Consider the following 16,856-nt stretch of genomic DNA (forward strand, 5'->3'; position numbering starts at 1 on the left):
CTGGATATACAAATTTAATCGTCCATTAATTGGAATCTCATGAAGAGTATTCCACAAGTGGGTGTTTAAAAATTCTAAAAAGTTCTGTGAGTTCAAGTTTTCTTCAAAAAAGAAAGGACCAATAACTCGCTCGTTCAGTATACCACACCAAACATTGATTTTTTGAGAATACTGGCTTTTACAGTTTATTACCCAATGGGGATTATCTGCTATCCAATAGCGACAATTCTGTGATGATACTTCTCCATTTGTAGTGAAAGTGGCTTCGTCGGTAAACAACACGTTTTTTAGAAAATTTATATTGTTTAAATATTTCCCTTGGGCTCATAAACAATATTCTAAACGTTTTGCTTCGTCGCCTTCTTGTAATGTGTGTAAGAATTTTGGTTTGAAAGGTTTAATATTATTTACCTTAATACATCGCCGAATACTCTCTCGAGGCACATTCAAATATAAACTGGCATTCCTTAAACTGGCATTAGGGTTATTTCTGATATGATCTAAAATGATTTGATCATTTCCTCTTCTTCTTTGTAACGGGCTATTTTTTAAAATTAGTTTTGATACTGCACCATATTCATTAAATATTCTATTTATTTTGTTTGCCGTACCGCAACTAATATTAGTACGATCCACATGTCTGTCATTAAATATTGTACAAACTTCCCTGGCACTTCTATCGTTATCTCCCAAAAGACGTATAATTTCAATTTTGTCTCTCAAACTTAATCTTTCAGCCATGACACAAAATATTGTTAAAAGAATTTGAAGTAAATATTGTTGCAGATATTATGGATAAATTTATGCTAGCACTGAAATTTGTATGACACAAATAATGTCATACAGTAATATCGTTGTCATGGCAACTGAGATTAAAGTTGTAGCATGTAAAGTTAATAATAATGTAAGTGCGTTACTTGCATTAAATTTTTATGCTATTTTAAACATTTTTTTGTCTAGTAGTGGTTTATTATTAAAATTATCTGAAAAATAATTAGTTTTATGGTTATCTATTGATACAGGGTGTTCTTTTTTGACTCGTAGCTTAGTGAGTTTTAAAATTTTAAGTTGTCATAACTTCGTTATTAATAAATATATTTTAATGAAATTTTTGTCATAGCTATTTGAAGACACTCTAAATCCAGTGGCGGAGAAATTTTTTTAATAAAAAAATCGCTAATACAAATTCTCTATTTTCGACGAAGAAAAAGTATCGTAGACTGCCGTGAAAATTTAACAAAATATTTCATATTTTGTCCCGCAATAGACCTTTTATTACATGACATTAAAAGAAAATTTGGTTAAAATCGGTTAACAACTTCAAATTTTATAGAGGTGTTTCCAATCTAAATGGGTCACACTGTATATATATAAATGTGTAGGAATTATCAGGTATAGTGGTCTCTAATAAAAATCTTTCGTCAATAAATCAATGACCCAGTACCAACCTTATATAAAAGTAATGTTTATGAAATACCATGTTTAGGATGTCAAAATAGCTACATTGCCAAACATCACAATGGCTAAAACAACGTATCACACAACATAAAAGTGATTGCCGCTTGGGAAGAAATACTTGTGCAGTAGTTGAGCACTATGATAACACCGGTCATATGCTTGACTATAACAAAGCTCACATTTTGGCACAGACTGATAACTACAAAAGTAGATTATTTCTTGAGATGTATCACATTAACAAAAATAAAAACACTTTAAATTATAAAATTCCTACATATTTATAAATTATTTTTTGCTCGAAATAATCACTTATGACGTTTTAAAAAAAGTTGAACCCACTTCCTTCCTGCGATGTCATTTTTAAACGGATGTTCGATAAAAATTTATTACTTACCCTCACTATACATTTCTTCGTCACTCTGGGTAATATTGACATGGCAGACCGAGGCTCCTCTTGATCCACTGAGAACTGCAGCATTTTAAAATACAACAAAGTAGGCAAGTAGACATTAACAGCCCCTTCACCAGACCTCTTCTACCTCCGAACTTTTTTACTTCTTTGCGAAAAGCCCTTCGGAGGTTATTTATTTTCTTTTTCACGGTATCTACTGTTGCACTTTCGTCTACAGTTTTATATAAATTAAGCAGTTTTTCTTCATAAGCTTTAGTTTTTTCGCGTCTATTCAAATACGATTTGCTTTTGATTTTACATAAACATGGAAGTTGTCGATACCAATGTATAAATTTAGTTAAAATGCTCGTTTTATTGTTCGGATCTGATATTATAAAAACCAGTGAAACAATGAGATGTTCCAACTGGTTAAAAGTTAAGGACTGGTTTAGGTTCAACATACGTCAGTTTTATGTCCGTTCTAAATAGTCTGCAGGTCTGAACCTGTCGACGACCTGCGTGAGTATTGTAAATATTTTATTGCATATGTGTAAATCGACAGTCCCGAACTGCAGGCCGACCGTGCGTGAATAGGTACCTTTACTATCCAGCGCTATTTTGTAAACATTTACAGGTTTTGTAAATCAAGTCAAAAATTAGCAAGTTATTGCTAATTTTTATTTTAAAGCTTTTTTGAAAACGATTTTCGTATTGGAAAATAATATTTCCATAAATTTGTTGTAGCTGCCAAGATATATCCGGTTGCCAACATTATTGGAATACACTGTATATGTATAAACCTGTACTAATATTGTTTTTTATTGTTTCAGGTATTAACACGATCTATTACTTTACCACTAGTAAGTCGAGTTAATGTTGTTGCTGGTTTATATAGTAGATCCGATGAAACATCACACCAGTTTTTTAGAAGCAGAAAGCTGTAGTATATTTGAATCTTTCCACGTTTTAACGCTAATATTTCGGGAATTGAACAGTTGAAAATTTACATTTTTGTAATTATTTTGTACTTTCGTTTGAAATTGTCTGTATTTGTCAATAGCGGCTTGATGGATATGTAGGGAAGAATTAAATACGTTAAAAAGTATAGAGAATGATTATTTTAGAAGGTGGAATGTAAATTTAGCCTCAAATATCTCCCGTTATCTAGGCTTAAGTTATTTTGGGTTATTAGATGATTATATGCGGGAACATATCACAATAATGTGAACAATAACAATATATACAGTAAAGATTTGTTTAAATTGTGACCAGATTACCCTTAAGGTCAACTTTTGCCTACATATTCATGTTCGTTTTGCCCAAATTAGACCTTATTGGTAAAATTGATAACTTGTCTATGATGCGCACATTCTATGTACTACTCTACCTGCTAATGAATTCTTAACGAGAAACGTACCGTAACATAGATGTGGGGATTTAAAAAGACGTATCTTTTTTACAGTGCTGGGAAATTTTTTTGCAAGGCTTCACATGGACATGCAATGTACTTAAATATTCTTCTTTCTGCTTCTTTTGCCATAGCCAAATCTTCAATGTGGTTGTGGCGATGTGATCTTCTTGTACCAATCGAATCCCAGGCCAATTTTATAATTACGGTTTTTTACGTGAAAATCCGCGTTTTATTTATTTATTTATATTCTGTATCTATTATGCATATTCAGCTTCATCGATTTTGCATTATGTCAGTCTGAGATAACATGCGACCAAAACTATCAGGTACTAAAAAGATACGAATATTAGGGACAAATGACATAAATAAACTACATTTCCAAAACAAAAAATGTAAATTTTCCAAATATAAGAATAAAAGAAGCAAAACATAACAAACAAAGCGATATGAGATGTGATGAATATACAAATCAATAAAAAAATGGAAAAATATTTACAATATTCCGCATATACGAAAAAAAAATAGCCAAGAAGTAATGGAGGTAAACTAGCAAAATTGTGGTTTATTCCCATCAAATATAGTACATAATATAGAAATGGCGCAAGAAAATAGTTTCAAAACCTAATTAAAATGAAGATCGTGATGAATATGCATGTAATAGATACTTTTCTACTTTTAATACTTTTCTCAATGAGTTTGCATAAACCTACCCTTTATCCACTATCTATAAACTCACTTGCCACAATATTATATGATAGTGTCGGTTGTATTATCAGTATTCCTATATGTTCAGAAGCAATGGCAAAAAACACCAAGAATCAATGACGCTTAATATAAAGTTAATCAATTTTTACAATTTATAACACTGAATCTGTTGTAGGTTTAGATTAGTACTGACACTTCAATTACCTATAGAGTAAAGTTTACCTAGATGTGAAACCATATGAATATACACTTAGGTACCAAAAAACCTTCACCTGAACGCTTTATGTGAGATTTATAAAGAATATGATTATGTATATTATTAATAAATTTTGTTCTAAAACACCAGTTGTTAACAAACAAAAAGATTCTGATAATATATAGAACACCATAAACCATGTTTTAAGTTTAGTCAAAAATGTGATAACTAACAACGCTAACATAATTTTTATATAGAAACCTCATTGATAAACTCTTTTAGGTATGCGTTATTTTGGGGCTTAAGTGTATATATAGAAAGAAGCATGTCAGGGCAATTAAGTTGTAAACGGTAAAAAGTTAGGTGAATTGTTAACTAATTGTAAAGGGATATGAGTTGTATCTATAAGTAGTTGTGTAATAAAAATATTTTTTGAAAAAGCCACAGACGTTTTATTTGAAAATGTCACAAACCAGAGCGGAGGCCCCTATGGCTTTCAAGCGCGTAATGTAGAGGAAGCAATTGAAAATGAATTACTATACAGATAGAAGTAGGCACCCAATAGTATATTATAGTAGTAGTTCAGGGAAATAAGTACACTGTTTCTGACACATATCCCTCCAGGCAAACAACAGTTGTTTTGACTAGTATGGACCTCTATATCTTTTCCGCAGTCGTTTTTTGGACATAATTAGTTATTAACACACTAAGGCTTTTTTCGTCTATCAGCAAAAAGTGAAGTATTTGAAACAAATTTCAGAGTAAGAAACTTATGCCATATAAAAACCTTCAAAAAGCCTGCTAAATGGGAAATATGTGAAACGACCACGCCAGAGCAGTTCCTGTCACCACTTGGCTCTCTGGAATATCTGGGAATCTCTCCTAGATAGTCTAAAGACTGAAGGCCGGAGAAGCGATGGGAAAGGTACCCGCGGGAGCAGCTCATTCCTCTCCAGCCCCTCCCAAAACAAAGGGTGGGGTGCTTGCATGGCTGGAAAAGGTTACAGTCGACCTCAAACTGCGGGAGGAAGCAGCACTGGCTGTTGTCAGTCAGGATAAAGGGCACTTGTTCGTCTTCGGAATGTAAGACGAGGACATGGCTATCTTTAGGAAAAGAGCAATGAGGCTAAGCTACGCGGCTGACGAACTCTGGCTGCCGAAACGACTAAGGCTGCCCGCTCCCCAAACGAGAGGAAATGAAAACCTTAAAGAACTGAAACGACACCTAAGCCATGGGCAAGAACGTCGTGACGGAAGATGCAATAGCACTAATCAAGAGCCTTGAACAATTAAGACCAAAATAACTGGTTTTTCCATCAAAACCTCGCCAGGGCGCAGTTTTGCACCTCGGACGTAACTGCGGTTAAAGTGAAATACCTATGGCGAAAGGGCAAAAATAGAGAGTTGATACTAGCATCGATCATTGCTTAGTCAGAAGGTAAAACTCATTATCGGCTGCGATTCGAACTCTCATCATTTAGGCGGGGGCAGCAGAGATAACAACGCTTGAACTAAGTCTCTTTATGGCTATATCATTAGAATGTATATCTTAAATAGGCACCGAACCTACATTTATGAATGTTCGTAGCCAAACAATCATAGATATCACGCTAGCAACAGCTGAAATATTGAATAAAACTTAGAACTGACAAATATCGGAGAACATCTCTATGCCTTACCACCGCTGCCTAGACGCCGCTAGAAGCCAAAAGTGGACCGAAACAGTAGAAATTCTAAATTTCCGGAAATCAAGTAGACAGGCATGGTCATTACTAAGAAAATTAGGGAGTGGTGTCCGTACGAAACGCCGAGAGGCAGCCGTAAAGCCAGATGCCGTAGCATCACATATAGTAAAAACATCCAGGGCACCAAAGGATAAAGCACACACCATCTACGTAAAGAGAGAACTTAAAACTTTAAAACATGTAGCCACAGAAACGGAGCATTCCCCTTTCACCCGCGAAGACATATCAGAAGCTCTTAAAGACGTTAAGCCAGCAAAAGCACCAGGATTTGATAATATTCACCCTGAATTCCTAATAAATTGTGGCAAGTATACAAAAGTTTGGCTGGCTCGATTTTTCACAAACATCATGGAAACTGGAAATATTCCACAAGAACTAAAGCGCTCTAAGATAATAGCCATACGAAAGCCAGGCAAACCCGCCGACAACCTAAAAAACTACAGACCAATTGCGCTTCTCTCTGCCATCTATAAACTATTAGAGAGGCTTATATATAAAAGAATCAGTACAGAACTGTTCCAGGTGATCCCAGTCGAACAAGCGGGTTTTCAGAAAGAAGCTGCGCGGACCAGGTAATGTCACTCACCACCTACATCGAAGCGAGTTTCCAAAGAAGACTTAAAACTTCAGCGGCATTTATTGATCTCTCGGCAGCTTACGATACAGTATGGAGAGAGGGCCTTATATACAAAATTCTCCGTGCAATCCCCTGTAAATCAATAGCACGTCTAATAGATAGCATGCTCAACGACCGAACGAACTAGTCCTCAGTGATTTCTATTTTCAACCAGTCGGTTGAACTTTGGGCATATTCTTGAATTCGCCACATGCCCAGTCACGTCGCAGTTGAAGCATTTGGTTGTTTCTTCCTTGCATTCCAGCGCTATGTGATCCTCTTTGTCACATCGGAAGCAACATCCTCTTCTGTTCTGCCCCTTACAGTGCCATCTGTTCTGCCCCTTACAGTGCCATTGTTTGTGTCCAAAGGCAAGACATCTTAGGCATCTCGGTATTTGTACCCTTGATTCTATTACTCGGCAGGATGTGTAGTCTACTTTTATTCTTTTCATTTTCAAGATCTTTTCGGCAGCGTCTTCATCCACATCGATCACGGCACTTATCATCCCTCTTACTGCGCTTCGTGTCTCGGTCCAAATTTTTATGATGTCACAGGCCTGCTCTTTGTCAGCTGCTTCCTCTGTGGCCTTTGGATCTCTTCCTTCGTTGTATTGGGTAGGATTTCCTGTACCAAAATCCTTCTCTTCACGATGCCTCCTTTTGCCACTGCTCTCGACACGCATATATTATCAGAGAGGAGTTTCTTCACTTCCTCCGTCATTTCCCGTCCTCCGCCCAACTCTAGTCTCTAGTCTGTCTGATACTTTTTATGTCAATGTCCTTTCTTCCTGTCAGTTTGTCTTTTACTTCTGTCATTAGATCCACAAAGGTTTTTTCTTTGGTTTTGCTGATGATTACGACTCCATTTTGTTCTTTGGGCTTGGTGTTGATGTTGGCCCACCTTCTTGTTGTTTTTTTACCTAGGAGGGTGGTCGTTACATCTCTTCCTCTTGCAGCCCACTCCATAATCATTCTCGATATCTCAACTCCCAGTGCTGCCGGTGTGTGGATTCCCACGTGTTCTCTTCCCAGCTCCTCCATCTTCTGTTTTTCAGGAATTTCACCGGCATAGGTTCTTCCTTTTTGTTTGGGAGAAGTTTGAATCCGTACTTCTCCTGTTCCATCTTTATAAGCAGACATCGTGACTTTCATAGTTCCCAGGCCGCCCTCCTCGTCCACCTCCACTGCAGCACCTGGTAGCTGCGGAAACATAGCTTTGGCCTTTTCCATGGCTTTGTTGTCCTCTTCGTTTTTGGTGACAAAGACTGCCACATCTCATGTTATTTCTGAGATGTCTCCTTCTTTCACTATGGTCCTAGTGAAGACCTCCTCCGGCCAGTCTTCATTTAGAAACTCTATTGTTTCCTTCTCTTCCTTACATGTTGTCATCTTGTTCTCGATAGCATCTACCCTTCGTTTAATGGCTTCTGGGTTCTCTAGGTCCACTTGAACCCCCATTGTCGCCAACTTCTTAACTTTCGAGGGTTCCATGTTGATCTGCACGCCTCTGGATGTCATGCACACAGACTTCCTTGGTGCCTCTTCTTCCTTATTTTCCTCCACTTCCTCGATATAATCGAGCATCCGATTTCTCAGGATGTCGACCTCCCTCTTTATGGATAGCCTTGTATTTGGCACCTTCCTCATGAGTTTCCCGAGTTCCGTTACGCTGTCCTGGAGACGCTCCAACTTTGATCTAGCTTTGTAGTTCAGTGGCTGTCCCTCTTCTTCCGAAGTGGTCGTTTCTGTCCTGTTGCTCGATTTTCTTTTTCTTGACCTCTGTTTTTCCATTCATCATCAAAGCTGCTTCCGCTGTCCGAGTTGCTTGCTTCTTCATCTTTCTTTCTTTTATTTTCTTTCTTTAGAATCTCCTCCCTCATTTTATTTTTTCCGTCCTTCTGCCTGTTTTCTCCTTCTTCTTTCTCTTTTTCTCCTCCCTTTATTTCTTCCTGTCTCTTGGTTTGCTGTTTCTCTTTTTCTTCCCTATCCTTCCCGCTACTTCTGCTTGCTTTTTTTCTATCTCAAATTTCTTCCACTTCTCTTCTCCAGCTTTTCTTCCCTTGAGTTTCATCCCTTTCTTTCACTCCTCCTCTTCTACTTTCTCCTTCATCTCCTCTGCTCCCTCTTCCGTCTTTTTTATTTTTCTTTTTCCTTCTCATCTTTTTTCCCACGAGTTGGGTCGTGCTGATCGGTCCAGTGGGGCAGTGCGCCCTTACCCCACCAAGGCTATTTTCCCCTCAGGTTCGCCACCACCCTTGGGCATCGCTTGTAGCGCACTATGTTACCCCTGGGCCATGCACCCCTTTGGCACGATGGTGTTACACCTTGAGGTTGGGGAGGCGGTATATTAGGATTATGCATAGCCACCTGCCCTATGCATATCCGTTTGTATGTATCCGGATGTTAAGAATCTAAATCATCAAAAGTGTTAATGACTGGAGATTTGGTGGATGGCTGGAGATGAGCCTGGGTGACCAGTCCACGCTCATCTGCGCTCATCCTTCTGTAGGATGGTGTAGATAAAATTAGTATCTACACAATAGGACAAACATGAAGAATGTCCTAAAATGAGATAGAGAGTATAAAATAGATTACTGGTTACAAAATATGGGAGCTCTTACCTGTAATATAAGAATGTCTTAAACACTAGCTGTTCAAAAAGCTATCCAAAGGAACAAAACGATTTATTAAAGAGAAAAAGAGAGAAAAACAAATAGCATAAATAAAATCAGTACAAATACATAAAGAACTAAACAAAATTCCTACTATTAATACTAGTTACTAGTAAACAAGTCTTTCGAAAGTGTATGTGCACTATTGTCTATCCAAGTCGTTATCACGAAGATCCTGGATCAAAAGATGCGGAGATGTGGTAACCATGTGTCAAAGGCCACCCATAGAACCATGCGAAAAAAACTTCTGACACTTCTAGTGTATACAAAAACGGTCTAACGGTTTCGTTTATTCCTCTGTGCAATTTATTTTTGCCACGATGGTAATGTTCTAGGATTTTTGGGGTTTCGTCTTCACTTGCCTGTTTAATTACATTTTGGCAGATTTTTAATTTAAGTTCTTTGTCTGCAAATATATAGGAAAATATTTCTAGAATGGGAAGTTCGAGATTATTTTCTATGCAATAAGTCTTTGATTCGTCAAATTGTTCTTGGTTCGCATACAGTATGAGAAATAAGTATGACATTACTCTTTGTGGATCGAAAGGTCCACAGGTCCACAAAGGAAGATATTTTCTTCAAATATGTCGCTCATTATTTTTTCGGGCAGGTCCTCAAGTTTATTCTGCCAGAAAAAGGTATCGATATTCTTGTGAGATTTATCTAACAGTTCTGCGTTTGACGTTTCTATTTTGGAGTAATCGATAATGGATTTTGTTCTATATAATTCGAGAAATTTTTCGAATTCTTCGGACATCTTTTCTATTCCTTCTTCTGTGTCCTCTTTTTCTTCTTCGTCTTCTTCTGTCTCGGTTTCATCTTTGTTAGATGCGTGCAGGGCAAGTTTTGATTGAAAATCTGCACAGGCCTTAAAATGGTTTATTTTTATTCTTGAGAGTGCATCTGCCTTTCTGTTGATTTTTCCTGAACGGTGCTCTATTTTGTAGTTATATTCTTCAAGTTTTAGGCGCCAGAGCGCTAGGTGGGTTCCTGGGTCTTTGATTGAAAATAGCCATGTAAGAGGTCGATGATCAGTGATAAGCGTAAACTTACGACCGAAAAGATATGGTCGGAAATGTTTTACTGCCCATACTATAGCTAGTAATTCCCTCTCTATTGTGGAATATTTGGTTTCTGCACTGCATAATGTTCGTGAGGCATATAAGTGATTGGCAGATCTTTTCCTAATGGGCCTTGTGACAAAACGGCTCCAATTGCGAAAGCACTAGCGTCAGTAGTGAGTAAAAAGGGTTCTTCAAAATTTGGATATATGAGAATTGGGTCTGTCATTAGAATATTTTTGAGATCGTTGAATGCTTCCTTACATTCGGCATTAAAAACAAAAGGGACATCTTTTTGAAGTAATTTAGTCAGTGGTTTGGAAATTTTGGCAAAATTCGGGATAAATCTACGGTAGTAACCTACTAGGCCTAAAAATGGTTTTATTTCTTTAGCTGTCTTGGGTTCTGGGAAACTTTTTATGCATGATACCTTGGCAGGATTTGTTTTTACTCCGTGTTCAGTTACGAGGTGTCCTAAGTATGCGACTTCTTTTCTTAAGAATTCACATTTATCCGGTTGTATCTTCAGATTTGCTTTCCTTAATCTTTTAAATACTTCTGTCAGTCGTGACATATGCTCGTGAATGGTGGCTGGATAGATGATTATGTCGTCCATATATACTAAACATCTCTCGTTTTGAATTCCTAAGAGGATGTTATCCATTACTCGTTGAAATGTGGAAGGAGCATTTCTTAATCCGAAAGGCATACGAACAAATTCGTAATGTCCGTTGTCAACTGAAAATGCTGTTTTTTGGATATCTTTTGGATCGATTTCAATTTGGTGGAGTCCGGACGCCAAATCTAATGTTGTAAAGTACCGACATTTTCCAAGTTGGTCGAACAATTCTGAAATTTGTGGAAGTGGATAACGGTCTTCTATTGTAACTTCATTAGGTTTACGATAGTCAATAACGACTCTCCATTTCTGTTTGCCAGATGCGTCAAGTTTTTTGGGTACAACCCACACTGGGCTTGACCAGGGCGATATGCTATGCCGAATTATTCCTTGCTCTAGCATTTTGTTGGTTTGTGTTTTTACCTCTTCTTTATGAACAGATATCTGTAAGATTTCGTGTATATCGGTTTCGTGTTGTTCGTTTTGATTGCCTGCTTAATTTCATTCGTGAATGTTAGCTTGTCACCTTCTACGTAAAATATATCTGAAAATTCCGTACAAATGTTTAGAATTTGTTCCTTTTCTTCTGAGTTTAAGTGGTCAATTCTCAGTTGTTCTTTAATTATTTGTTCTCTGTCTATAATTGGATGTTCGCAGTGATTTTCGTCGTAGGTGAAAATTGTCTCCAAGTTTTCTATAGGTTCGATGGAAATATTCGAAAATTCGATTATTTTTGGCATTGCATTAGCAATAATGACGGAAGTTAAAAAGTCTCCATTTTCGTCTACATGAACTAATGTGAGGAATTCGAACTTTTTCGATTTCTTGGGATGACAATATTGCGTCTGTATTGGATAGGTTGCATTTTAATTTAAATATTTGTTCTGTTCGGCTATCAATCGAAATTTGGTTTATTTTTTCTTTTATTCGTTTTTTCTTTGGTCTTGGGATGTGTTTTTGTTGATCATGAGTGTTTTCGTGAAGTGAGCTGCTATTTTGTTGAGCTTTAATGTTTGTGTTTGATTTCGGATATGTTTGAAAATTATTTGGCGGTACTATTTTTGTAGGAAATGTCACCGGAATATTTTCTGTGGGTTTATGTGTGTCTTGTCCAACTTTATGCAGGGTAAGAGTTTTAAAGTGTGTATGAAGTTGTCTGGTTTTAAGGTCTATTATACATTCGTAATGGTCTAGGAAATCTAGGCCTATTATGCCGTCAAAGTCAATGTCTAGATTAAAAATGAAAACTTTGTGAGGGTTGTCATCGGTAAATGGAATAAGGACAGATTCTGTAATTAGGAGTTTTTCGTCGGTTATGCCTTGAATGGTAATATTTTCTGGGGATCGGTTATGATAATTTCGTGCAGTATTCTCTTTGAAAACTGTAATTCCTGCACCGCTGTCAATTAGAAGTTTAAAAGTATTCGTACCGTCATTGATATAATATAAGTTTTTAGAACTCATTGTGCGAAAGGGGCTTACAGGAATTTCTGTTCGGAGAAATTCACATTTGGATCGAAATTGTCTAAATTGTGGACTTGGATTTGTTGTTGTACGTTCATAATATCGGTTGAAAGATTCGTATATACTGGAGGATGGTTCTGATTGGGTAGCGAAAGAAAATCCTGATAATTTTCTCTATCAGGTGTATCATTGATATAATCAGATGTATCATTGGTATAATCGTAAAAATAGTCAGTTTCAAGATCATCCTTTGTATAATAATCTTCATAAGATTCTACGAGATCATCAGGGTATTCATTAAAGACATGGGCTCTTTGCTGAAAATTTTGGAAATTTGGATTTCTCTGAATAACAGAGGGGTGATTCTGCGGTTGATTTTGAGAAGGGAAGTTCGATCTTTGTGGGTTTAAATTTTGTTGATTGGAAGAGTATTGATTTTGATTACTTGGGTAATTTTGTGGTCTACCGTTATATTGATTTTGGTAAGAAGGAAAACGTGATGAGCGACATTCGCTGCTTAAATGGCCAATACGACCACAACTTGTGCATTTGGAAAAATTAGATGAGGTTCTTCTCATCGGTTGGGAAGGTTTTGGATGATTTTGGCTATCTTTATTTGATTTTTGTGATTCGAAATACGATAACTGAAGTTCACGTCGGATACGGTTACTGGCTTCAATAAGATCTTTAGGGTTACTTGCCCTGATTATTTGTCCTAAGCGGGGTTCTAGTACAGTTAAGAGTATTCAAAGCCATAGAGTCAATTAACGTGCATTGGGCGGTCTTTTGGTCTTGTGTTAGGCCTGATTTTTGGATTGAGGCGTGCATATTTGCATTTAGAACTTGTAGTCTATTGAAAAAGGTTAAGGGTGATTCATTTGATAATTGTCGAAGTCGTTGTAGGTCATGAATTAAAGAAGTGAGATCTCTACTATCTCCGAAATGAAGGTTTAATAAGTTTTTGATGTCCGTATATGAAGTTGGTTTTCTAGAGTTTATTAGTTGAGCTGCTTTACCTCTTAGTTTATTTTGTGAATTATTTGAATCGTTAATAAGATACGTTGGTCTTCCGAAGACATTTTAATCGCGCAATCACATGCGTCTAAGAATGTGGGAAGAGAGATTGGATCTCCTTCAAACTCAGGAATTATGGAAAATATTTCTGAAAGTTTGTAGGGTTCAATTTCAACTTGGGTTTGTGAACGTGTTTCAGGCATTTTGATAGATAATAATATGTCAGTGGAAGTATAAAAACAAAATATACGAAAAGTAAATATGTTAAAATAAAATGAAATATAGTAAAATATCGGTAAAAATATAATATAAAATCAATGAAATGCGTAAATAAAAATGATAAAATAGTAATAATATGTAAAAAAATTATTTCTTTATTAGATAATCAACTTGGCTTGACTTTCTGTATAGTCAAGATTATAAATTGAAAATATTATGATGTATGTACGGTATGTTTGCAAATATTAAAATAGTAATTAACAGAAACATCGAGGACGTCTTGTTTTCTAACGGGATCTGCTACCAGAGGCTTCATCAGGTGTTCCTTCCATAGTATCCAGTTGAATGACGACGGCTCTAGGTTCTTTTCCGTTAAGGGATAGGGATCCGCCGTTGCTAGTGAGTTTCCTTATTCTAACAACGTTAACCGGATCCTACTGACTGCGCCAAATGTTAAATCACTAACTTCTTGATTGACTTTTTAAAAAAGATTTATTTTACAATTAAAAGTTACACTTTCTTCTACGATAAAATGAAGCAAATAAAATTATAATACAAATATGTTATTAGCAAGAAACTTAAATGACGAGTGATACAATAATGTTAAAGTCCTAAATTTATAATCTTCCTACAAAATGTGGTGTCGGCATTTCCTACGAAAGGCCAGCTTTGGTCAGAGTTTGATGTCCGTGCATGGTCAGCTATCTCTATGGGAACGCTTGCTGAAAGGATGATGAAATAGGAACTGATATTGCGAAACAAAAGTGTCGGTAACCCTTGAGTGGTTTCACACACACACACATATATATATATATATATATATATATATATATATATATATATATATATATATATATATATATATATATATATATATATAAGATATTCAATTATTTAGTTTGTCAATAGAAAGAGTACTAGCACACGCAGATGTTTGTTTGATTTGTATGTACATAAGGTCTTCTAAAAACATGTCAAAACGTGTTTATTTTGTAATAAGTTATACATCGAGTCATACATTACACATGAATCATATTGTTACAAATACAATACTCCCCCAATTGATTCTACGTATTTCGTTTACGAATTAATCAACGTCCTGACATTATGTCGAAATGTGTTTACACAGCATAATAAAGAAACAACAGATGAATCAACAGCTGAGTCAGCAGATTTCTGTAACTACACAACGAAGCAAATACTTTCATTTTATAAGCGTCAATAAAAAATTAAAAATTCCGTCAACGAAACAACTAAAATACAAAGTAAACGTTGGACTTACATGGTATGAAACAGGAATGATAACACAGCCCAACAAAATGAAAAAATTTGGTGCTTGAGATATAACGAATTTTAAATGTTTTTGATGCTCTGATTTCAAAAATGACTGATGACTTATTTCATAGTAGATGGACTCAAAAATACACACAAAAATAGGGAATATAAAAATCAAACTAGAAAACAGAGTAAAACATGAGAACATAAATGAAAAGTGGGAAGGGTGCAAAAACATTATGAAAGACGCAGCTGAAGAATTACTAGGCACGGAAGATAAACAAAGAAGAACAAGAACGAATGACTGTTTTGACAAAGAATGTCAGATTACAACAGAAAGAAAAAATAGAGCATATCTATTTATGCAACAGGGGCACAGTGCCCGGCAAGCAGAGGAGGAATATAAATAACTAGGTAAGGAAGAAAAGAAAATCCACCGCAGAAATAAGAGAGAAAATATGAACAAAGAACTTCTTAAGTTTAAAAAAAGATGTTTTATCGTGTCCCACCACTGGGGCACAATGTAACATACATAGGGGTACAATGTAACATATATAAAAACGACCAAGTTGTACAAAATGGTATTCTATAGTTTTATTCCAATAATAAAAAAATAATATAACATCAAAGGAAAAATAATTGAAACGTTGAATATAGTAGTTAGCCAATGTTTAAATTGGTGAAATCGATTCCGAAAGAAATAAATGGTTTTTGGTATTGTATTGATCCCGCAAAAACCGGGTTTTCCAAAATCATCTTAATGCTTTTCTCAGCGACTATTAATACATCTGGAACTGGTGGCTCTACAAAGCTGTTATGTCCTTTTTTTTCTGAAAAATTTCACTTCGAAATCTCTCTTCCAACAGTACCCAATCATTTTTAATGGGTGACCTATCCAGATCTATGAATTCGTCTTCATTAAGAATGAAAATGTCTTGAATGGCGCTAAAGTCGTCAAAAGTCTCTATAATTGACTACATCTTCTTTAGATGAAGACTGAACCTCTTCGATTTTTTGGATTTCTTCCTAGTGTCTTTAATAAAATGTGTTATTTTCCCTTTGACCATTTCTATTTTCTATTGTTTTTCCTACTCCCTGCCTTGGGAAATCCTCTAAAATCTTCAGGTTCGCATAAGGAAATTTTTACATTACTGATGGTAGAAGTACTGGGGTCTTAAGAGTTGTTATTGAAATTTGAGGAGTTGGCATCTGCATCGATTTCCATTGTTGAGTTGTTGATTTTTTCAGCAGGAGCATCACCTTACGTTGGATTCTCTTTTACCTGACAAGTAGCTGGCAAGTCCGCTATTGGTCGTCGGTAACGTAATTACATAAATAATCGGCATCGGTGAAAACATGTCTGTCATCTGGGTAAATCCCTGTTTTCTTCAAACCCGCAACATTGTAAATATTTGCTGTTTGTCCAGGATGCTAAGTGCCTCCAATGATAAATGACTTTCGTGATTGTCGCATAATATCAGAGTGGGTGATTGTATGCTGCTTTTTGAGTGGTGATGGATTTGCCAAACCAAGAGTACCAGTGGAGGCTTCCTGGTTCATGTGAGGCTTAAAGTGTACACGTGGAAATATCATGACGGGGGGGGATACAGTCGCCGCTCGTTGAGATGAAACAAAAGGTTGTCACATTAGTACCCTTCTCAGAACTAGTGCACTTGCTGACCTGCTTAGCTCATTTTCGGCAATTATTTTTGAGGCGTCTGAACTGTGCGTGTGCCTGTTTCGTCCAGATTAAATACTCGTGTTCCATTTGCAAAGTAAGGATTTTTGTACACTGCTTGCAAATTGTAAAAAAACACTTCTACATTTGCCGTTGTGAAAGAGATAGCTCGGGACAAACTACATCCCTCAGGAATTCTTTGACTGAGCGATGGATTTCTTTTCAAAAACTCATAGAACCAATCTTGTCCTGCCGATTTGTTAGCGTCCCATGAAATTAGATATTTTATTTTATTTATTCTTCTTCTTCAAGTGCCATCTTCGTTCCGAA

The 16,856-nt window shown here is 36.3% G+C and overlaps 1 protein-coding gene across 4 annotated transcripts in view; it reads left to right on the forward strand.

Annotated features, from left to right (window-relative positions):
- Window positions 1-4,605, forward strand: part of LOC140451915 (adenosylhomocysteinase-like 1) — a 51,726-nt gene extending 47,121 nt beyond the window's left edge. For all 4 annotated transcript variants that reach the window (XM_072545873.1, XM_072545875.1, XM_072545876.1 and 1 more), the window contains one exon: window positions 2,680-4,605. In XM_072545873.1, coding sequence (XP_072401974.1) covers window positions 2,680-2,686 — 7 coding nt within the window. In that variant the 3' untranslated portion in view covers window positions 2,687-4,605. The remainder of the gene's footprint in view (window positions 1-2,679) is intronic.
- The last annotated feature ends 12,251 nt before the right edge of the window (window positions 4,606-16,856 follow it).

This window comes from Diabrotica undecimpunctata, chromosome 10, assembly GCF_040954645.1.
Source record: "Diabrotica undecimpunctata isolate CICGRU chromosome 10, icDiaUnde3, whole genome shotgun sequence".
NCBI lineage: Eukaryota > Metazoa > Arthropoda > Insecta > Coleoptera > Chrysomelidae > Diabrotica > Diabrotica undecimpunctata.